At 38.1% G+C, this 24,509-nt stretch overlaps 1 protein-coding gene across 4 annotated transcripts in view; it reads left to right on the top strand.

Annotated features, from left to right (window-relative positions):
- CPED1 (cadherin like and PC-esterase domain containing 1) overlaps positions 1-24,509 on the top strand; it is a 138,607-nt gene that overhangs the window by 16,654 nt on the left and 97,444 nt on the right. For all 4 annotated transcript variants that reach the window (XM_064422290.1, XM_064422292.1, XM_064422289.1 and 1 more), the window contains exons 4-5: positions 17,867-17,973; positions 19,845-19,920. In XM_064422290.1, coding sequence (XP_064278360.1) covers positions 17,867-17,973; positions 19,845-19,920 — 183 coding nt within the window. The remainder of the gene's footprint in view (positions 1-17,866; positions 17,974-19,844; positions 19,921-24,509) is intronic.

The following is a 24,509-nucleotide window of genomic DNA, read 5'->3' as shown; positions in this document are numbered from 1 at the left end:
AAATGGCACATTTGTTTGGTCTGCCAGGTAGTGTGATTGGCCTTCCTTCCTTCCTTCCTTCCTTCCTTCCTTCCTTCCTTCCTTCCTTCCTTCCTTCCTTCCTTCCTTCCTTCCTTCCTTCCTTCCTTCCTTCCTTCCTTCCTTCCTTCCTTCCTTCCTTCCTTCCTTCCTTCCTTCCTTCCTTCCTTCCTTCCTTCCTTCCTTCCTTCCTTCCTTCCTTCCTTCCTGCCTTCCTGCCTTCCTGCCTTCCTCCCTCCCTTCTTCATTTATAAATGTGAACATCTGCCTCTCCTCTGGAACAAGATAAGCCTTTGCCACAGCCTTGAAGGGGGTTGAAATTGGTGTCACAATCTCATGGAAAATAATAAAAGGGTCAGAAGGAGGAGTGAGAAAGCCCTACACTTCCAGGCTTTCTCAGGCAAGATTTGCTGTAATGAGCTGTACAAACCTCTGGACTTCCTTGCCTCAGCCCAGGACAGAGCTGTGTTGCTCTATCAGAGATGAGTAGGATGAGCCACCTGGCTTCAGAGCCCCCTTAGATTCTCCCAGAGAGGCAAATACCAGAGAAGAACTTGCCAAATATTTTCCAGCGTCTTCTGCCTTCTTCCCTGTTCTTCCAGTCTGAGACGCTCTCATCTGTTACCACAGTAAAGATTAACAGGATGTGTGTGTCCTTATGACTCTGTGCTACCCTGCCAACATTTTCATAACATTTTTAAAAGGAAGGTTTTATCTCAGAAAGTTGTTTCTCTAGTAGGCATTTTTGCCCTCCAAGAATAATGGTCTCTAGTTACTGCCTGCTGACTGAATCATTCCTGAATTCCATACTTGGCCCAGATGCCCAGATGCCCAGATGACATCTTCAAAGATAAATAAACTACTTTTATCTTTTCTTACAGAGCCATCAGTTTTTCTGTCCTTTGCTGAATATGCCTGCCTCATTACTCTTTGGTGACCCTCCCTTAATAGGCATTTCCTTCATTTATCAATTCTTCACCTTTACAAATAGTTATGCAAATCTCGGCATACTTTAGACTCCAAGAAATGTGTGCAGTTGTATGTTACAAATCTGACTGGCCAGTTTTCATTCATTCTGCAGTAACGTGCAAAATTCTGTCATTACCGCTAGCTCTTGGAATGGAAAAGATTGTGCATAAGCTCAATGGTAGCCCATCAGTTTGGCCGTGGAAAAAAGCATAGGTATTCAGGCTCCTGACAAACTGAGTGCAGCAAAACATTATATGCTCCCTGCTGCTTTAGCGTGTTAGTAATTTGGTGGAAGCTCTGGCAATTACAATGAGGGACTCTAAAAAAGAATTATAAACCAGTTTCATAGTATTGCTTTTACATGATCATTTCCTGTTTTTAGAATACTGCAGTGAAGCATTTAAAATTTACTCTTGCCTCTTTTTGCAGTTTGAATGACATCCACTAAAGATTAAATTTTAGCCATGCCATTAGAAAGGTCGCTACAGTACAAATATTGATGTGGGTTGGGATTTTTTTGTGTGATTTGTTGTTCCATAAGATAAGTATTGAAACCATCTTAGTTTTGTTCAACACTTACCCTTTCTTTCAATTTCCACAGAAATCAACACCATTTTCATGTCCTACTCATTTTTCTGACATTGTTAAGTATGGATCATATACTACATAGACACTTAAATTTACATATAATGCAAAGAATATTAGATCTGTAGTTATTTCCTATTTTCTGACATTGTCAATATACACTGGATTATGTCCTGTTTTCTGCCATTTTAAGAGCATGCTATGTTTAAATACTTGCCTGTGTAAACTAAGCCCTAGTTCTAGCAACTAACTATGAGGATGATCTAGCTTTTTGCAGATGTGGGAGTGGTGCTTGGGTGGAGCTGCACCAGCAACAGGAAAGGATGATTGAGACAACAGACCCATGGGAGCAAATCTGAGCAAATCTTGGCCTTTCTCTTTATGTGCTTGGGTCAAGAGATTTGTCTGGTATTTAAAGTGGCACTACTACATATTACAGCAAGGAGTAAATACCCCCTCACTGATAAAGCCGCATGAATATATTCAGATATAACTCATTTTGCTGTAAATGGTGGTTTGAGAATTGTATTATTATGGAACATAAGGCCTCTGCTGCCCCTCTCTTAGCTCTCTGTAGAGAGTTATTTGCTGCTTTGTACACAGTGGTGGTCATTCCCTGTGGTAAAAGCTGGCGCTTGGGGAATGTTAGGGAACATGAGGCTGCAGGAGCAAGCACAGGTGTTGATGTGGAGTGATGCTAGCTGCAAAGTTTTTTCTCTATATATATTGAATGACTGAAAAAGCAGCTGGAGGGCCAGGTGAAGGAAAGTCTCATTTGATTTTCCCCAAAAGCAATTTTTGAAGTCAATATTTGTCAGTTTTTCATTTTGATTTGTTTGGTATCCTTTGGAAAAATTACTTTTTAAAGAAATTTACATTTTTCATGGAAGAAAATTAGTCAGTTCACTTTGCTTTGCAGTTCGAGTTGCAAGGCCAGAAAATGCTGCCACATCAGTTAGAGATGGAGAAAACTAGGATAGAAACTGTATGAGTCACTGTCAGAACTAGGATGAAACACATGCTCTTGGCTGTATATCTTTATGTTATTCCTTTAGCATATTTAGTATCACGTCTCACTGTTCTCCTCACTGTTCATACTTTTGACCAGAGGCTAAAGGAAAAGTATCAGCTTAATTGCTGACATCTGGCCAGCAGCAAGCACTTGCAGAAGTGCTCCTTCGTAAGTGCAGCCAGTAACAGTTTCCTCAGAACTGCTAATTAGTCTAGAGTATAAACTGCAGCCATGGGTTTCAGAGGCCCTCAGGCCATGGCTGGTGACTGTCAGACATCCGTTTTTCATTTTCCAAGACATACCATATCAGCAAAATTAGTGAAAATGAGAGAAGGTGCTAGAGACAGAAGGACACAATGATGCTCTTTCTTCAGAGAGTGTGAAGGCTGGTATGTTTGGGTGAACAGAGGTGCTTGTTAACACAAAGTGTTAATGAATTCTGTTGCCAAGGAAAAAAGAACAATCTGCTCATCATGGCTGTAGTAATCAGGGCATGATGTACTACAACAAAGTCGTTATTAGGAAATCTGTTTTGGGAGTAAAGCTAGTGAAGTAATCAAATGGATTCCCTGGAGCTGTGGAGCATTCAATCTTAGATGTCTTGAAATATTAGGTGAAGAGATTTTATTGGGTGTAGTGAGTCCTCTGGTGGGGTAACAAGATGGTCTTGCAGACTTCTTGGAATATATGACTAGCCTTGAGAAAATCAGGCAGACAAAAAACTGAAGAGAGAAAATGATTTCTACAGAAGATGGAGAGATTTTAGGTGTGAATCAGCTGTGGTGACTCAGAGTTTGGAGGAACAAAAAACATATAGTTTAGAGCATCTTCTTAAAATGCAAAATATTCTCAAAGCCCCCAAAATTTATGAGAATATCTTCCTGACAGGAGTGGGGGAAATCAGTTGTGCTTAGATAATAGCTAGCTGAACTTTGAGAAAGTAGAAAGCAAATAGCATATTGTGAAATAGGGATGTTTTTCATGGGATGGCATGTAAAATAAGTACTAAGAGAACCAAATTTTCTCCCTTAGTGATTAGTTTTCTGTGGAGTTAGAAATACATCAACAAGAGTAGGAAACATTAGTTTTAACTTTTTTTCTTTTTTTCTTTTTTTTCTTTTTTTCTTTTTTTCAATTTTTCAGAATACAGTTAAGAGGAGCCGCTAGTTGCTGTCTATTTCAGCCTCAGACAAGTTTCCATGAAATCCAACTAACTTTAGCAAACAATTATAAAAACTAAAGGCCCCAAGGAAAATTTCTTGTGTATTCTGTAAACATCTGGTTGCCATTTTCAATTACAACGACCAACCCACTGAAGGAAGCAGTTTAGGTTTTTTTGAACAGAAATGGGACACTGGGGTTTTTGTTCTTTTTCATAGTGGAGAGTAAAAGAAATGTCAGGAATAGAGAGGTCACTAGATGCTCAGCTTTTATAAATACAAAAGTCTCTGAGAAAATTAAAGTAAATTGAAATCAGGTTCTGAAAGTGTAAACAACCCTGTGGAGGTAAGGTTAAATAAGCAGGACTGGAGATCCTAGCATGCCAGCAAAAGCACATGATCATTGTATCATAAGTAAGTAATTTAAAATACTGTGCAAAATAATAATGGTGAAGCTGGCCACAGAAATATTTTGTGGGTTACCATACAAATACATATGTATATTCAAATCTAGGAGATGTAATTTCCCAAAATCCTTTTGTTAACTGTTAGTACAAATATATAACCAACACTACAAAACTGGTTGGTTTCCTAATGCGAAATGTATGTCATATGAGTCCTGAGCTAAGTTTTGACAAACAAAGCACACATTTTAGAAATGCTTCTTTGTATGTTGTTAAACAAGGAGCTTCCTAAACAAGCTGAACTGGTAGAAATCTGATCCTCAGAGCATATTGAGTTACAAGCATGTAACAGATTTAATCTGCTTCTATTACATGGAAGTTCATTTAGTTTTGGGGAGGAAATGCATACCAGAAACATACATTATCTTGATCACTTTTTAGTTTTGCTTTTAGCAATTAATCTCCTGCCACACACATCATTGGTTTCAGTGCGAGACATAAGTTTCTGACACACACAAATGAATTCTGCTCTCTAATGTGATGCTGTGGTTTCATGTTAGAATGTCTAAATGCATCTTATATTTTTCTGAACAATATGTAGTCTTCTTCTTAATTACTAGCAGAACATGTTCATGCTTTGTAGAAGAGCACACAAACGATTTCTTTGTATTACTAAAATAAACCCTCTGTAAGATTATACTGAATTCTCTGTTTCAAGTGCACTCTTTTTATTTAGAAAGTGAAATTCTTTATTTGTTTATAACAAAAGTATAAGGACATTGAGCTCCGCCAGGTAAAACAAAAATATAGCATTTAATCCTAAATGTACCAAATATATCTTTCTCTGAATGTTCTATTTACTTTTTAAACAGAACATACAGTCCAGTGGAGAGTGGTATTTAAGGGGCTGACTTAGAGATTACAATAATTAAAATGATACATGCTGATTACACAGTGAGCTAAAATTAAAACTTTACTGGAATAAATTATGTCATGTTAACAGAATCTGAAAAACACCAGTGTCCAGGAAGATCCACATGGTGGCCAAAGGAAAACAGCAATGTGCACAACTACTGAACTTAAATAAATACAAGGGATTTAGGCATCAGTGTAGCCACTTTGTAATATGCTAGCAACATGCAAATCCTGTAAAAAGCTTTGAGGCAATTTTTTATAACTGTAGTGTGTTGGATAAAAAGGTAACAGCATACAATTGCTTCTTCAAGTATTTTTAAAATGCTTCCATTTAAGAAATGAATCCTGGCTCCGATAGGGTTCAAGCAGCAACTCTGGTTTATAAATATATATGTCTGTTCCTAAACGTCAGATAATTGTCTGCTAATATAGGTGCTGGGAGAATGTCAGTCAGTCCAGCCAGAAGCCTGTCACCATCCTGCCAGAGCACTCTCTGTAAGGGATTGTTGGTTAGGACTGCTCACTGATTTGGCTGCTGGAAGCTATGGACCCTTTTTGATGCAGTCACTGGCTCTGAGCCCTGGTCAGCTGTGAGGAGTGTGCTGCTGCCTTTCATCACTGTGCTCCCATTTTAGGTAGCAGCATTATATACCACTGAAACAAAAACATTTTTTTTTTTTTTCACTTTGGCTACCATGACTTTTATTGGTTCAGGCAGCAAAAAGCTTATACACTGTGTAGGCCTTCATTGTAATTTGCAGCCAGCCCACGCCATTCCTAGGTTCAGATTCCAACTTTCTCCAGCTGCATCCACTTTTAGCTGACAGCTCTTTTGCATGCTGCATCCCAAAGCCACTCCAGACATCAAAAGTGCAGTAGCCACCCACAGTTTAGAACATGTTTCTGAAAATTTCACACAATGTATTGTTGTTACGCTGGCTTATCTTACATCAAAAGGAAACCTCTTCTTCATGATTATTCTACTCTTCTGATGTTCATTTTACTCCCTCAGAGTTGATTTTTCAATACAATATTGAATATTTTATTACTCAGCCCCTGAGGTTGTCCATTTGGAGGTAATCCTAGTTTGCACAGATGTCAAAGAGAATAGAGGCTCCTCTGACGTTTTCAGAAATTGAAACTATTTCTCAGTTTTGAGTTAATTATGAGACCCTTTGGATTTCTGGAAAAAATATTTCATACAGAAAATTATTACTAAAAGTGACACCCTGCCTTTGATTAAAAAGGAAAAACCCCAGATATTATGACTTTCTATCATTTTTGGCAGGCATGTTTCCTTACAAAACAATGTCAATTTTTCAAAACAGAAAGGCAAAATATTGAATGGACTTGGATTAAAAATTAACAGTGGATTAGGATTTGAGCAACTTTAACTGGTAGCAGGATTAAAAAACTACAGTCTTAACATATTTCCTCAATGGTGCCTCACATAAATAAAATACAGTCCTACGCTGATAGAGGGAAGCACAGAGGAGCTGAGTGCAATGCATTTTGGAAAGTTTGAAGTAAATTGTTCAAGTCATAAAGTGTTTCTATAACAAGATTGTTGTTGTAATGACTTCGTTTCTGACATTCATGGTAATGCTTTCAAAAATAAATATTTAGCTATAAAAAGGATTTTTAGTTTTAATTTATAGCAACTACTAAAAGTGTATAACTAGAGAGAGCTTACAGAGTGTTCTGTGTTTTGTAAATGCAAGATGAATCTGGCAGAACCACAGTTATTTTAGATCTGAGAGAATACAGCTCAGTTGATCTGTTTATTGAAGAAGGTTTTTTGGAGTAAAATGGAGAAATAAGACAAGATCATTTTTTGTTTATTTGGAAAAAAACCAGTTCACTACATTTTTTTTCTGCAATAGGTAAAATAGAAAACATCAGCATACCAAAATACTGTTCAACAGGCTGATAGACAAAATAAGAACAAGATATAGATATTTTGGAGCAAATCAAGAAGCATTTTTCTGTCTGAATGGGAATTAGGCATTTAAATATTGTTTTCCCATTTGGCTTCAGCAAGTGTGTAAAAAATCCTCTCTCACTTCAAGTTTCACAGGCACAGTGAGGCCAAGTATCAGTGGAGCCTGCCTAGAAGTCATTCTTCAACAAAAAATAATTGAGGTAATTTTCTATAAAGATGAGGCTGAAGTCATGGACTTTAAATACACAGAGCTTGACATGTTAGCCCTATTTTCCCTTGGAATGTAGTGTTAGGGCTTTAAAAAAAGCTCTAAGGGTAGAAGCGAAGGTATGTGAAGTAGGAGAAAGTATCAGGTTTTCTTCCTTTACCCAGCTCCATGGCACATATGATTTACACTGCAGATGTTAGAATACCTTTTTTTTTTTTTTTTGTAAATCTAACAATATGAGGATATATGTTGATCTTCAAAAGTGAGGTTGAACCCTACAATTTCTTTAAAATGTTTGCAGAGATAATTTTAAGGTCTACTTTAGAGTCCATGTTTTATGGATCCTCTACATGGCAGTCCATATATCTATCATGGACTTCCATTACCCCATAGCATGCCAGGTGAGTAGAAGTGAAAGGCAGCATAGTGTGATACACAGACAACAGTGCAGCTGGAAACCCTTACATTAGGCATGATTCAATTATTCCATCACTGTCTTCTGCAGTTTTGTCTGACTTATAAATAAAATGGGTCAATTCCCTAGTTCTAAGGACCAGTGATGCAGTATGGCTCATGTCCCTTTATCTAAACTGTTTTCCCTGACTGAGGGTGGCCTGCTTCTCACTGAGTTTTAGGAACTGTCATTGGCTTAGGCCGTCTCCTGGGACATTGCATGGCCACCCAGGGAGAGGAAAACAAACACAGTAGATGATTGCAGGCCAGTGGTTGAGCTTGTGTCCTGACACTGTTTATTTTAGCCATTGCCTTTATTCCCAAGCTTCTTTTTTCAGTATTGTTTCATGTCTCCTGGGTATTACAGAGCCTGGCACATTAACAAAGATAGGTATAAGTGCCTGAGTGCTCTAATTGCAGTGATCAAGGTCTGTGATTTGGGTCTTAAAATATGTTTTTTTGTTTCTTGCATATGTGATCAAACATCATTATTTTAACATTGTAATTGGCATTGTCATTCATTGTGATTAGAATGAGACAGGACATTAAGACAAATAAACCCATTTACTCCTTAGCTGCTTCTCCTGAGGCTGCTATATATCCACAGAAGGGAAGAGGCTGTTTTCTCAGCTCTAGCTCCATTTCTACGTTTTAAAGTCAGTGATGAATTCTCATTAGTGCCATCATTCAGAGGGCTTCTCAGCTCAGGTACCTAATGTTCTGTTGCAAAGAGTGGGAGTGGTAGAAATGTTGGGGAGAAATGCAGGATGGAAAGTAATCACAAACCGGCAATTTGGTTTCCTTGGATAGAACTCCTCCTCCCTATGAACTACTTTCAAACTCAATCTTCTTTCCAGCCACCAGCTCTTTCTGTTTGTTGCATGTTCCTTTCTAAAAGCCCAGACTTTTCCTTATAAAAGTAGGATCTGAAGGTTTTGCAATGGTCTAGTGGGGAAGACGCCTCAGTACCACTTGCTCTTGTTGTTAAGTTCTATGTACACACTCATTCAAGCTGGGATGTGCTTCCACAAGGTCCCCAAGGTGCTTTGGAGCTCCTGTTCACTTATCATGTTCTGCACTGTGGTGGAGTCTCCCCAGGGACATCTTGGTGGTACCAGGGCAGGGGCTTGTGTCTCTCTGACAGAGTTACTGGGGTTACCCCACCCAGCATTGTGCCTCTGTGCTCCTTTGTGTGTGTGTGTGTGTACATGTTCATAAGAGAGAAGAGTATTTTGTGGGCAGATCCCCTTCCTGCAATGTCCCTGGGAGCAGCTGGAGCAGGGCTCCATTGCGCAGTCTGGTCCCTGCATGTCTCAGCCTCATGACCCTTCTTGCCACATGCACATTCTCTCCTTCCAGATTTCACCTGGTTCTTCATGACAATCTACTCAATAGCCTGTCTCTAATATCTCTCAATCTGTCATCTGTCTTTTTTGTCAGCCAGTTTCCTTCTCTACCTTCACAGAAGGTAAGAAAACACCTACATAGATGGATTTAGCTGAGCTTTAGTGGATCTGTGATGTCTGTTCTTTAATTAAATACCAAGTACTTCTATCCCACTGAAGGTTAGGTCTAAGTCCCTCAATGTGTGGGTGAGAAACATATATAGCAGCTTTGATAGTCGAGGCTTATGTTGTACATTAAATACATATAAAGTAAGAATTCCAGCATTTGGGAGCAGTTGGGGTTGTAAGTTATTTTTGCTTGCATACAAGAAGAGCATACCATATTGGATTATTAGGAGCTTTTAGTTTCACCGAGGCTTGCTGTGCAGAAAATACCCATGTGTGGAGAACATGCCAGAGTAATCTGAATAATCATCCTAAGCATGGTGTGTAAGCACAGAAGTGGAATAACAGGCTTGAGTGTTTGAATTGCCCCAATGTGTTTGTCATTGGGTCAGAACTGCATATTTTCCTTTTATTTGCTGTTGAACTCTACTGCAGCTCAGAAAGTATTTTGACAGCATATTTTCATACAGGAAAATATGACAGGTTATGCCATGGTAAAACCTATAGGTTGTTAGAGTTGCAATCTGTAATACAGCTCAGCAGAGAATTATTCTTAGCCTGACAGTCTTTCCTTGATAGACTCAGAACTATCTAATGCACCTGCCTTACAATACTGCAGTATTCTCCCTATGTCAAACTAATGTAATTTTTGAATGCACTTTTATTTCCAGTATTATGCCCATTCTTTGGTTGCACAGAAAAGTATATGGATATAGTTTAATAATACTGAAATTTAATTTTTTTTGCTACCTTTGGTTGTCTCACCGACAGTTATCTGAAAACCCAGCTTTAAAATGTTTCCTGCAGGTCTGAAATTTCTTTTTTTGTTGTCTGCTATAGTATGGTAATTTACTGATTGAAGAAAGGATTGTTACTCTGTTGCATAGATTATGATGCAAATGGAGAAAGGATTGTCCTGTCTGTTCTCCATTCTTCTACTTATGCCTGCAATAGATTTCTTCTGCTTCCTTTAGAGAAAGTGATCTACCTTGTATGATCAATTGTTCCAGTAAGGAAGATGATAACTCTTTGACTTGGTAGCTAGGTTTAAGGCAGTTTTAGAGTTTGAGACCATGTGGAGAAATTAAAATAACTTTATACATTTGAGAATATTTTTGATAGAAACAGGTAGCTCTTGGCTTGTAATGCTATTTTTTTTACTTTTGAAATTTGCCTTTGATTGACAAGGAAAGCAGGCCCTGAAACCTGTCCCTGATATAAATGAACAACAATAAAATAATTATTTATTTCAGGCAAGAGTGGAAGCATTATACCTCTCCATTTGTAATTAGACCCACTATCCCTCCACAGCACTTGCAGAATAGATACAGGATAGTCAAGCATTACTCTGTTTTTATGAGAGGCACTGCAAACAACTTCAAATGCCTATTTCACTGTCTGAATTCTGAACTCAGATGTGACTGTGCATTAGTTCTTGTGCATAGGGCAATGTTTTGTGGTAAGCTGTTCAGGGACAGATGAACTGTCCTTGAAATTAAACTAGTTCCATTTGGTTCACACCAGCCTCTCTACAAAGAATGCTTCCCTTGACACTTCAAACCCTCTTAGTTAGGGAGTAGTTAAGCCAAAAAAAAATCCTGATCATCCTCAAGGGGAGTGAGTAGTGACTGTCCTCAGGATTCCTTCAGCCTTTCCCTGGCAGCCACACAGCAACTGCACAAAGTATTTTGTGAATGAATTAACTGTGTTCAACCATCTCAGCCTCAATCATTGGGGAGGGTATTTTTTTTACATTTAAATTACTCGACTGTGATTAATGTGACAATAGATTTTATCCTAATTTGTCCAGCTAAGCTAGTGGTTATGGGGCTATCTGTTATGGCAGAGTACAGTCATTCTGAACACACTCTGAAACAGTGAAAGATTTGCATATGGACAGGTGAATAGCTGCTTTCCAGAACAGTTCAGAAAAATATCAGAAACCTCACCATCCTATCCTGTGCTATCACTCATGTGGAGTGATCATTTCTTTGTTGTTGTCATAGTGAGTCCATATTGGTAATAGCCCATGATCATCAAGGGCAACACCAAAAGAGAAATTAAAATGTTTCCAATAACTACTGTTTTAAGGAGAAAATTCCCGAACACCTAGGTGTGAGACATTCCTTTAGGAAAAGTCTTACAAATGAAATAGTGATATCAAAAACTTGCAAGAGGACGTGTCATTCACAAAAAACCCCTATTCATTCAAACAAGCGGCATTCTGATATTTGCACAAACAAGACAGCCAAACTGATGTAACCAGAAATAGGCTTCAAAGGATATTTTCCCCTGGAGTGCTATCTGTGAAGCTCAGATTGTCAGAGGTGTAGAATTCCCACATCCCCATACCCTGTCACACAGCCTGCCTGATGCTGCTGCCTGCTGAGATGCTGAAGAGCATAAAATTCAGCCTAGAATCCAGAGGCAGTCAGTGAGCCAGAAGTTCTGTCTTTCAGACATCTGTTAGTACTTCCACTTTAAACTCCTGGCTAGCAAACTATTAACTACATGGCAGGGTTGAAGTCCAACACATTCCTCTGTCCAGTTTGAAGTAGGATTTGTGCACAAACAGCTACTTCCATAAATACGTGCTTCCTCACCCAACTCAGTACAATCTGTGCTTCCTCCATTACCATTCAGGAGCAGAGGAGGGTGACTTTTTTCCCCCATGTATACTATGAGGACTCATGACTCACGAAGCTAAAATTTGCATTAATCTAAAACTTATATTCTTTTTTTTTTTTTACAGATCAGAACTACAACATGCTATAAGTATAACTGAATACAGTTGAATGCATCAATATATAAACAATAACTTTTCCTGAAAATCTTCTCTTTACATCCACGCAGCTTAGAGGTGTATGAAAATATATTTTAAGTAGAGCTGACACGAATTTCTCTTAAAAAAGGATTCTGTTAAAATCTCAGGATCTCCCTTACCAGAGGTTCCATAGCCTCCCTAGAGTAAGGTATTCCAGTACTTGATACATGTGTTTAGAAACTGTTCTTTATGTACCCTCTGCTGCAAATTAAAATGCTTGCTTTGTATCCTGTCTCCACTGATTACAGAGATAACTGATTTTGGATGGGTAAAAATTTATTCAGTGATGGTGTGGTTTAACCCCAGCCATCAGCAAAGCACCACCCAGCTGCTCGCTCATCTCCCCCTGGTGGGATGAGGGAGAGAATCAGAAGGGTAAAAGACAGAAAACTCATGAATTGAGAAAGACAGTTTAATAGGGAATGCAAAAGCTGTATCTGCAAGCAAAGCAAAACAAGGAATTAATTCACCAGTTCCTATGAGCAGACAGGTGTTCAACCATCCCCAGGGCAGGAGCTTCATAATGGATGGAACCAAACGGGTTAGTTGGGCCGACAAATGCAACCACTCTGAATATGTGTGTCTTCCCCCATCCCCTGCTCCATTCTTCCTTTCTCCCCCTGCTTTTATTGTTGAGCACAGCATCATATGGTACAGAACATCCTTTTGGCCAGTGGGGTTCAGCTCTCCTGGCTGTGTCCCCTTCCAGCCTCACACCAATCCCAGCCTCCTTGCTGCAGTCAGCGTGAGACACCAAGAAGGCACTGATACTCAGTTAAAATAGTGGTGTGGTAAACTGGTTTGTACAAAATCAAAAAGACATCATCACTCTATGAGTTGCTAGACAAAGGATTGACTCCATCAAGTCAGCCTCTGTAGGAGGTCTTCCATAATCTATCTTCTTTTTCTAACCCTCTACTGAAATCGGGGAACAGTGTTACTGGAAAGGTATGACTGACACAAAATGAAGCAGAAGGATTAACCCCTCATCATTGTTATCACCTGTACATTGTTATGTAACCCTCATCAACAAGATTGTTTACAATTCTTGATATCTGCAGGGCCATTATTTAGAATTCTGTGGGGAATTGGCATGGAATAGATTAAAACTGAAATTTTAAAGGGGTGGATTCAACTCTTTCAGCATCAATAAATACTTGCCAACAGCTGAAAAGTTATTATATTTGCTTTGTTGGTTGTTTGGATTTTTTTTCTTTGGCAACAATATTGTATTGTTAGTTCATATGCAGTTTATAAATTTAGTCCTTTTTGCAGTAGTGCTCTATGGCAAATTGTATTTCCCCATTTGATTTCATCTTATGAACTATGGCACTTTTAACTTGTTTTGAATTTGCTTGGGTTGAATTTGGACCAATTATCAGAATTATTTTGAATTCTGACTATGCTTTATGAAGTCCTTATGCTTCTTTTCATCTTGGTATCGCTTGCTATTTATAAAAGCATTTATTATTCCATTATTAAATTTGTGACTGAAAAATTTGGTCAGAACTGAATGTACAGTGGAGTATCTTTTGAGGTTCTGCTCCAAAAAGAATCCACTCTGATAGTGGACTAGGCTTCATTTTTTCAAATAGCTGTGCAATCACCTTAGAGGTATGTTATGTGGAAACAATGTCTAAAGACTTAATAAAGTCAAATTGTTTAATTGCTAATATTTGCTTTGTTCACTAAATCAGTTACTCTGATTTATGTTACTGGATCAGTTACTCTGTCATAACAAAGAGACTACTTTTATGTAATATGCTCTTGACAAACAAATGTTGGCCGTTTCTTGTTGTCTTCCTCTAGTGCTCATAAACTGATTAATTTCAAGGTATTGGTGTGAGCAAATGCAAAATTGCAAATTGACTTGAGATTATAAATTTTAAAAAACCCAGGTGGCGGGTTTTTTTTTTCTTTTTCATTTCCCAGAATGAATGAAATACAGGAAGGTAAACATGAAAGATGAAAATTTTATTTGATTTTCCAAGTTCTTTCATTTCAAATTTCAGGATGGAAACCTTAATACTGCAAAATGAAATTTCAGCCTATAGTAATGACATTAAACTTAGCAATTTGATTAAATTAAATAATATACACGTGAGAAATTAACATTCCAGAGTTGTATGCATCCAACAGTTTTCCTGCAAAATTTAGCCTCCAATACCATAGCTCAAGGGGAGAATGTGATAATTTCAAAAGCTGTAATAAAAACACTTTACTTGAGAAATCACCTTCAGAAATTCTTGAAGTTTATCTGAAACCCCATTAAATCCTACAGTTCTCATTTGGTTTCTGTTAACTATGGTCTAATATATCAGAAAACAAAAACTCTCAGCAGAATATTATACAGAAAAAGCTAAATATTTTTTATTGGTGTCTGCATTGCTATTTCCTCTGCTGCTAAAAAACATGTTTGCTTTTCTCCCTAGGCTGTTATCTTTTAAATGATTTTTCCACATTAGCTATTTTAATTATTTCAAATGACAAATCAATGTCAAAGCCAATGAAAACAGTGTTATCTCATTGAAAATTGGAATTTTTACATGACAACAAATTTCAGTTGGAAGTTATTGCTCTCTGAATTGAATAGCATGTTCTTTGACTCATTCAGAATAAAAGGTGATCACATCAGATTTCAATCAAATTATGCTGTACTACTACTAATTGAAGTAGAAACTTGGGTTGATATTCTTAGGTAAACATGAGATACACATTGCAGGTACAAATATTTTTTGAGATGGGACTGGATAGGATTGGCTACAAAGACTGCAGGAGAGGAGAGGCTAAGAACTGCCAAAATATAGCTCACTTTGCCTGCATAGTTAGATATAATTCTGCAGATAAGCATTCCTTGTGTATGCAAGGCCTTAATTAATAGGCTGAACGAAACTATCTTGATTTGAAAAGATATCCAAAGAGCAGATGAACATGCAATTGCATATTCTCATCTCGTTGCCACTCTTTTACTTGTCCAAGTGCAAAATAATACAAAGAGTAGAGAGTATCTCCATGAGGTGTGATTTCATGTTATCTAACTGATCTACAGGTCCTGTGTGCTGAGCTCCACTGGTTTGCTGGATAAAGCATGGAACAGGATTTCCATAGCCAGAGACAAAGTTAATTCTGTGGGAAAAACTTCATGCAAATTGCTAGTAATTAAATTTTTCACATATGAAGCATTCTTTTTAACCTTCCCCCTCAAATGTCCTGTAAAAGCCTGCTTCTGGTTTGAAGTCTGCGGGAAAGTAGCAAAACTGTGTACATTGAAAATGGATTATTGATATTATTAAAGCTTCGTAATAAAATCCTAGAAACATTTTGAAACATGAGTCTTTCCATGCAGATGGTGTTTATTATTAATGTCACTTTTGTTCTTTCTCTTTTATTGTAGAATGTTTTAGCTCACATGTAAGCTCTGTGGAAGGGATCTTCGGTCCTTTGCATGGCCCATGTGATGTTGTTGGAATTGGGTTGTTGTTATTAGTATAACAGTAGCACTTTTTTTCCTGAGATATAGTTCTGCTGTTATTAATTATGCAGAGGGAAGACAGACTGTTGGTTTCGTGATCATAAGTGTTCATTTTCAACAAAATTTAAGTTCTGGAATGAGTGACACAGGCAAACTTGAGGCAAAATGGATTCCTAGAGGAGCCTGTTCTAGAACACAATAGCTGCTGTAACCAATGACTCTTTTGTTTTTGTTTTCCAATAATGTTTTTTTAGGTATAGATTATGAGAAATATATCAATACATTTAAGTAGGAGTCACACTGCTCTGTCAGCCTGAATGTGAGAGACAGCACTAGGTGTACACTGTTTTTCTAATAGGAAGTCTCCTGACTTCTATAAATAGACATGTTTCAGTTCTGATTGTTCTGTTCTGAAATAACTGGCTCGAGGTTTAATTACTCTGAATAGAAAACACAAGTAATGGCAGGCATTCAAGCTCTCCTGAACTATTTGACTTCCTGGGCACTGGCTCAGAAGCACACCAGATCTGAGGGTACTTTTTCCTTTTCTTCTCTTAGGTACATTCATATTGATCACTCTGATGTATCCAAAAGGCAAATACACAGTGCAGCATATCCTCTGGAGTCAGGGATCAAATTCTTCCCAGGGTAGGATGTGTCATAATAAACAAGGGAAGGAAATGAACTGCTTCTGAGAAATGGAGTTCTCTACAGCTCTCTTTCAATTTGCACACAACTAGGCATTGTGATTTATATGTAATTTTAATGATTTATTCAAAGGTGTTTACTAGTCAGAGGCATAACATCTTGCTTATCTGATAATTACATAGCTGGTGAGGTCATTGAGTAGGTTGTTAGCACTGCCAAACTCTTGCACTAAAATGAGGTATTTGCTTGTACATTTCTTTAATGTTTCGTTTGTTTGCTATCTGTGACATTTTTATCTACCTGCAGGGTTTGTTTTTTTTTTTATTTCTTTCACAAAGAAGCATGTAGTGAATCTGTCTTGCCTAAATTTCATATACCCTAATTACTTTTATACCATAATACTGGTTCTCATAATGTGAAATTGAAGGACTTGTTACAGTAATAAATGCAGTGTAACTGAAAATTAATCTCTTCAGCTTTGTCACACTGCTTATAAACATAAAAAAGTGATAGTTACTTTCATAGTCCTGGATCCAGTCTACACAATCAGTTCATTACTGTACTTAACATAAATTGAGTGTTAAATCTCCTTAAGTGGAATCTTTACCTTGCTTGACATTTGTAATCATGATTGGGGTAAGAAAAAAAATACATTCTGGAGAAAGAAAGGAAGGAAATAAATGAAATAAATATCTCTGTGGGCCATCTGTGGGACCAAATTAAGGCAGCAATCTAATAAAATTAAGAAGGTATCACAGATGAATAGCACAAAGTGGAATAAAATACATGTAATCTTCCCAACTCTGGGAAAAAGAACCAACCAGTTCCTGAAATAACTATTTTGCAGTGAGCTTTGTGACTTGATTCTATACCCTTGGATGCTGTACTGTTTCTCTGACTGCCCTTTCTAAGTTCATTATTACAGATTGTCTTCCTGTCAATGAAATAATTTACCCTTTATTGAACATATTCATGGTGTCCTCAACAGATGTAATAATTCTGTTGTGAATCTCTAACTAGTCTAGATAACAAAGGCTGTATACAGAAGAAAACAAATGACCATGTGAGGAAGCTGACCAAGGTTATTTGAAGAAACAGTGGCATTTCTACACCACATCACATGCTGAGATATGAGCAAGTTCAAGGCCTATTTGTATCTTCAGGTCAGCTTTGTGCCAGGAAGGAAGCATCACGTTAGCTCGGAAGCTAGCAATCTAATTCCTACTTGTACACCAGCTCTAGCTCTGGCAGTCTGGTGTCTCATATTTAGGAATCTACTACACCAAAATTCCTGCTGTTTGCAGTAGCATGACCAGAAATAATTCCTGTAAAATTTACTTTCCATTAAAGAAACACCTCAGAAGATCACACTGCATGTACTGGATACGTGTTATAAGCATGCATGTTGAGGGGTTCCAGAAAAAAAAAAAAAAAAGAACAACTGAAAGCAGCATCATGTTACCAAACTTTTTAATTTCTGAATGTTAAACAGGTCAAGCAGCAGGGTTTGGACATCAGTAGGCAGATATAACAGGGAATGGCCACTGTGAAGCACCAAAATATAATTACAAAACTTGAACTGTGGTAGCAAATATGTCTTTTATCCTTCTACCACCTGTAGCTGCTCATGTAATTAGCTCTCCAAAAGTTTGCTGTTCTTCAGGATATCACTGTAAGTATTTTTTATGCAAATAAGAATTGCATGATATTTTCTTTCTCAACATGCTTCTTTTCTTTCTGGATAGGTGGTACGAACCCTTGGGACCTTTTCATCTGCTTATCTTCTGGAAAAAATGGTGGCACTGGCTGCTTTCAAACAGAAGATTTGCATAATCTAGAGCTTTTCCAGAAGGTATGAGATTATTGTGTTATCCTTTGTGGGAATGTAAGGACAGGGTAGCCCAGATTTTCAGCCCCCACTCATAAAAAGAGAAGTATCAAATGTTTCTTTTATACTGCAGCAGCATGTTTTAGCAGAAATTAATTTTTTTCATGTTTTCTATTTACTGAGAAGTACTTGTCAGGTCCTGGCATTTCATTCTTCTTTATATCACACGCAGTTATCAAATGCAATTTCTCACTTGAACCTAGTATGTTAGTTTGGTTGTAAGTATTTCAGTGTAAATACTGAAAATTGTTACAACTCAGTGTCAAGTTTCCTTTTCTCTACTTTAGCTTGAGCTTTTGCATTCTTGGCCACCCTCAACCAGCATGTCTGGCTGCAAAAGTGTCTACAAGGGAAATTATTTAAGCAATTTTCCTTACTGGAAAAGAGAATTTAGAAATGGTAAGAAACAACTAGAAAATGCATACCTTATTTCAGAATTATAGTATACCCAGAAGACAGAGATGCATGAATTTAGGCTTCATATCTTATATCACTACTAAGTTTCACCTAATGTAATTTCTTCTTTGTAAACATAATTTAGGCACTTCTCCAAACAGTGGTAGTGCTCCTACAATCGATAATGTGTAATCTGGACCAGGGCCTTCAAGGGAGTTCTTTGCTTTGGCACTGCAACCTTCTTCCTCATGGTCCAAAGCATCAGTAGTACCAATTATCTTGGTATTTTCAGGATTGCTTTTTGTTTTTTTTCTCACTTGAGCGTGTTGTGGGCACATTTTAGGTTACTTAGATATGTAATTTCTATGTGAACACCTGACCTGTTGATAAAAATATGTGAGTGATATAAACTGAAATCTTTGATTAAATGTAACCAAGCTACAGATACAGTTTGATTCCTATTTTAAGTAAAAAATACTTAATAATAATGGCAAGACTCTAAATTATTGAGTCCAGCTTAAGGGTCTGAGACAAGTGGAGTTGCTTTTAAATGGTGCCTCTGGTGATAAAAAAATCCACTGATGTCCACAGAAGTATAGAGCTTTGAGCATGTACACTGGGGTTCTCTGGGACAGGATGCCATATCAAAGTGTATGCAAAGTGAAATTTTTATGACAGTTATAGTTTGCTAGAAATATACGTGCTTTGAATGTGCTCAGATAATAAAGCACCCCAGGCTTCTGCAAACTGCTTTTTTCTCATTCTGACTATATTACCATATCTGAGCCTCTATAATGCTGTTGAATATAATAATCCTGACAGCATGCTGCAATGTCCAGATGTGTCACACATGAATAACCGAGACACAAGGTGATCAAAGGAATTGTCCAAGTTCTCTCAGGAAGTCTGCGGCAGAGCAGGGACTTAAACCAGATGGCCCATTCCTCTGGAAAACTTTAAATATTGAACTAACGTTACTTGCTGCTGGCATGTCCATACAAAAGTACAGCACAGTGTTTTGCTACAGAGCCTGCCTGATTTAACTGCATTAGCATACTATTGATCCCAAGCACAGCAATTCAAGAGGCATAGGGTATTTCCATGCAGGGAGAGACAATGGTTGGTAACCACACAGAACAGAGAAACCCCAGAGACTGGAAAGGGGATAGGGAACGGGTCAACACTCAGCAGCCAGAGGCAGAGATAGAGGCCTAAAATTTTGCATTTTTATGAACACAGAGGAAGAGTCCACACCTTAACTTCATTATTCCAACATCACAGGGAGGGCAAAGTTTTAATTTCCTCTTGACACTGATGGGAGTTTTATACATGAGGTGTCTTTGATAAATTAAATACAATCCCATTGAAGGCATTTTCCATTGAAGCAAAAAGAACTCCTTTTTTAATTGAATCTTTAAAGCTTCTCTTTTTACATACAGGTAAACCTACTTCCAGAAATCCAGCATTTTCTTTGCAGAAAAGAGGGATTATGCCAGATAGCAAAAGCCTTTTCAGGTAATCTGATTTCTTCAAATATGCTTATATGATGATTATCTTTTAATAGTTGTCACGGGAAGTTTTTGAAATGAGACTGTCAACTTACAATTCTATTTTGTTTTTAGTAATGAATTCATAGAGGGAAAAAAAAAAGACTGATAATCCATTTTAAACACACTTAAATATAGATTACAATTATGCAGTATCTTTCCAGGTAAAGATATTGCATTTTTCAGCTGTTGCATGTTGCAGAAATAATTTGGCTATAAGTGTCTCATTTTTGGACTGTTTTGTGTCAATATAGTTACTGGTATTTACACTTCTGTGCCCTGGGTTTGGTGTAATATGTTTGTTCAGCTTTACAAAAATGTTGTGGCATGGAGAAGGAGGAGTCAGAGCTTGGTTCCTGTCCAGACATAATTTACTGATAAAAAGCCTTTATTGTGTATTAAGATCATCAACCAGAAAAGTTTAAAGGTTATGGGCGAATTTCCAAAGAATTCTAATTTACCATGGGTAAAATCCATTTTTTAATAGGATCTGGAAAAAAACTGTTGTGCAATGTATTAGGTCTATTTAAGCTTCCTTGTCTTTTCCCCTTTTTAATATATATGTTAAATTTAACACAGAGGAAAAGGATTCATTGCATCTCATTTAGCCATTTAGGAGTATGTGTCTACTGAAAGCAGTATTCTAGTCTTCCATTTAAGTCAGTGGACAGAGAGAGATACCTACAAATGCTACTTCTTTTTATCTTAAAATATGTATTTAAAACAAGAGTGTTGAATTAGTCTCTGCAGATACTTGCTACCCAATTATGTCTCACCACTCTCTAGAGAAATCGGTAGGCCCTGCTCACATTGTAACAGATTGCCTTCAAAAAACATTGGTTCACCCGGCTACTTGAAGAAAGGCCAATTGCAGTGTTTTTATTATTTTACTACCACAAAACCACAAACATAACAGGCACTTAATACACACAGAGCTTTCCATTTAAAATATGTGCATTTTCACTGCTGTTCATAAACGTGGTACAAACCACTTTGTATATGACACTTTTATTAAGCCATTCAGTGTTTTCTCCTGTACTAGGTTTACATGGTAAGCTTTTGGCAGTGAGGGGCCACAGGAGTGGCTTCTGTGAGAAGCTGCCAGAAGCTTCCCTTAAGTCCAGCAGAGCCAATGCCAGCCAGCTTCAAGATGGATTTGCTGCTGGCCAATGGCTACCACCATTAACAATGGTGGTAGCACCTCTGGGGTGACATATTTAAGAAGGGAAATAAAACAATTGCACAACAGCACCTGGAGAGATTAGCGAAGAAGGGGTGGGAGGAGGTGCTGCAGGCAGCAGAGCAGGCGGAGATTCCCCTGCAGCCCGTGGTGCAGCCCATGGTGTGACAGCTGTGCCTCTGTAGCCCTGGAGGTACACGGGGGAGCAGAGATCACCTGCACTCCATGGAGACCCAGTGCCAGGAGAGGTGGGTGCCTGAAGGAAGCTGTGACCTGCTGGGAAGGCTCCTGGCAGGACCCCAGGCTGGAGCAGTCTGTTCCTGATGGACTGCACCCCGTGGGAGAGACCCATGCTGGAACGGTTCATGAAGAACTGCAGCCTGTGGGAAGGACTCTCCTTGGAGAAGTTCACAGAGGGCTGTCTCCTGGGAAAGGGACCCCATGCTGGAGTGTGAGGAGTCCTCCTGCTGAGGAAAAAGGAGTGGCAGAGGCAATGTGTGATGAACTGACCACAGCTCCCATTCCCCTCTCTGCATCACGGCAGAAAGGAGGTAGTGACTCGGGAGTAAAATTGAGCCTGGGAAGAAGGGAGAAATGGAGGGAATTTTTTAAGATTTAGTTTTATTTCTTATTATCCTACTCTGATTTGATTGGTAATAAATTCAATTAATATCCACACATTTTTTAGCTGTGAAGGTAATTAATGAGTGATCTCTCCCTATTCTGTCTCATAAGCATTTCATAACAGTTTCTCTTGCCTGTCCTACTGAGACACTTTGGTGGGCACCTGGCATATAACTAGTGTCGCTTTACCACATCTTACCTTCAGGGAAGGGCCATTGGTAAGCATCTTATTCCTTACTTATATTTTTAGTGCTTTCCTGGCAAAGAGAAAAGACCTTGTGACTGGTGTTGAAATCCCATTGAAATCAAGGTAATACATGTGCTTTGCAGCACGGCTCTGAATCTTACCCACACAGCAAAGGAGGATTCTAGCACTCCACTGAAGAGCTATCATATAGAAAAAGGCCCATCCCTCACTTTTCTGTTACTGGTAAGAAAGGTTTTGAACCTAAATTAGCTGAAGTGTTTTAAAGTCAGAATAAAAAATTATATCTCTTAAATCTGTGTATCTCCACATCAGCATGTGGCCTCAGGCTATTTCAACACAAGGTTGTCATGACATTTAAGATGCCATGGAGAGTCCAGCATGCCCAGTAGAATGGGCAGATTTGGCATAGGACCCATTTTCTTTTGGTCCACCAGCTAGAAGTTCAGAGGGATATCCTGTGATATCCTAAATGGCAATAGGTGTCTATTTGTGGATACTGAATTTTACACTTGGTATTTAGAGTAAGCAAGCCCAAAAGACCATTTATTTTCATCGTAATTCAGGGTTAGCTGAATTGCTCCACGTTGACTGTATAGACTGATGTACACTGACAGGAATGTGAACTTCAACTGTGGTACACAGAGGGGTCATCTCTGTATAGACCAGTACCTCAGTTTCAAACCATTAATTAATCCCATTCAGTATCACTGGATAAGTAACATGTAATTTAGAATTAGTGGAACTCATCCATAAAAGGTGAAATTAGAATCAGAAGGGTAAATAATTTGATTTCAGGTTCAGTGGACAAAAGGGCATAAGTTAGAGCAAACTAGTCTAGAGGTGAGACTTCAGATAGTCCCCCTTCCATTCATCTGATAATGTCGGCCCTTTCCAATTTTACTTGCATTTTCCAACAGATCTCTCTTTCTAGCAACAGCAGAGTTGCAAATTAGCAGGATTTTTTTGATCCTCAGTTTTAAAATTATTCACAGAAAGAACAGTTCTCATCAGTATTTCCTCCACAGAACAGTTTGTTCCTTTCAAATCAGTTATGTACTTTCACTCTTGTGTGTTTGCGTCAACAGGGTTTCTCTGCAATTCCTGTTAAAGAGCATCGGTTGGTTTGTTGTTACTATCATTTAGTCAGTCTTTGAGGAGCCAAGTCCTGTAAAAGTGAAAACACAAAGAATTATGTTCTCTAATTAAAGACATAGTAAGCTGTAGAAGGAAACATCAGGCAGCAAGGCTGAGAAAATGGTATACTGGATTTACTGTGGCTACGACAGTGTTGATGTTGATAAGCAGTGGTAAAGTGGTTTGGGGGTTTTTTTTGATGTTACTTTATTTGTTGTTGTGCAACTCTTAAACTGTTAGGCTTTGTATTTAAGACAGCATGCCCATACTTTTGTCATATGCCTTCCTTCTGTATTTCTGTTTTAGTGTCACTAGTGCAGAGACATTATGAGTGTCTGCCAGCCTTGTGTGCTCCCATGATCTCTTTCTGGCCTGGCCAGCAGTGTTAACCACACAGAAGGTCTAGGGATAGGCATGAACCTAATGAAATTGTATGGGAGGGAGAGCCAAGATAGTCCAGCTGTGTGACTGTGCTCCCACTCTGTGATATGTTTATGATCTGGTGCTAACCCTGTGCTTTCTTCTCGTGCTCCCTATCCCCAGTGTTCTTGGGTTACTCTGGAGTGAACATGAAAGGTTGTGACCCGAGGGTAGGAAGCAAGACTCAGTGGAGCCACCTGTGGAAGAGAGAAGTTAAAGATCAAATTTATTTTCTGTTGTAACAAGTCAACATCTCTGCGACAGGAATTTGGATTTTTTTATATGGGGATGTATTTCTTTTGGCCCTTACAAATATTTGCACACCAGTTTTGATCAGGTTTGTGCCTATTACCTTTCTGCTACTGAAGTTAATAAGAGCCCCAAGAGTGGCCAATAAAACCAGCATCTGATTTTTTCCAGTTAATTAGATTATAAACTATGTGGGGCAGGAATTTCATTGGTTTTACAGCAGTGTCAAATCTCAGCTACATAAGAACAGCAACATAACAGCAAATATTAGTAGTTTGAAAAGAAGTAAAGCAGCTAAATTAAGTTAATTACTTGGCCTATACTCTTCTATATTCTATCCTGTCACTAGTACAGAATTGTGACTCTAATCATGCAACACTCAGGCAGCATTTTCAGAGTTGCTGTTTTCAAAGTTTTATAGCTTATCTGTGTAATTAAGTTCTAGTATGAAGGGTGCACACAGAAGAAGCAGCTCTTCTGAAAAGTGTTGGAAAAAACCCAACACCTCTAACTTTAACTCTTAGGGTGCTTTAGGAATGAAGACACCAAACACTATACTTAATACTCTAAATACGGTTTTTCATGCACCTGCCAAAACAAAGAGGCAAAAACATGGTAAGTGATTATTTTAAACTGAAGCTGTATTTGCGGATGTTTCTAAAAGGAAAAATAAACAGCATCATATAAATGTAACACTGTCATAATTTTATCTTTTTAACTCTGAAACTTCACAATGAATTTC

The sequence above is a fragment of the Passer domesticus genome, chromosome 5 (genome assembly GCF_036417665.1).
Source record: "Passer domesticus isolate bPasDom1 chromosome 5, bPasDom1.hap1, whole genome shotgun sequence".
Taxonomy (NCBI): Eukaryota; Metazoa; Chordata; class Aves; order Passeriformes; family Passeridae; genus Passer; species Passer domesticus.
This window is presented reverse-complemented; position numbering and strand designations above follow the sequence as displayed.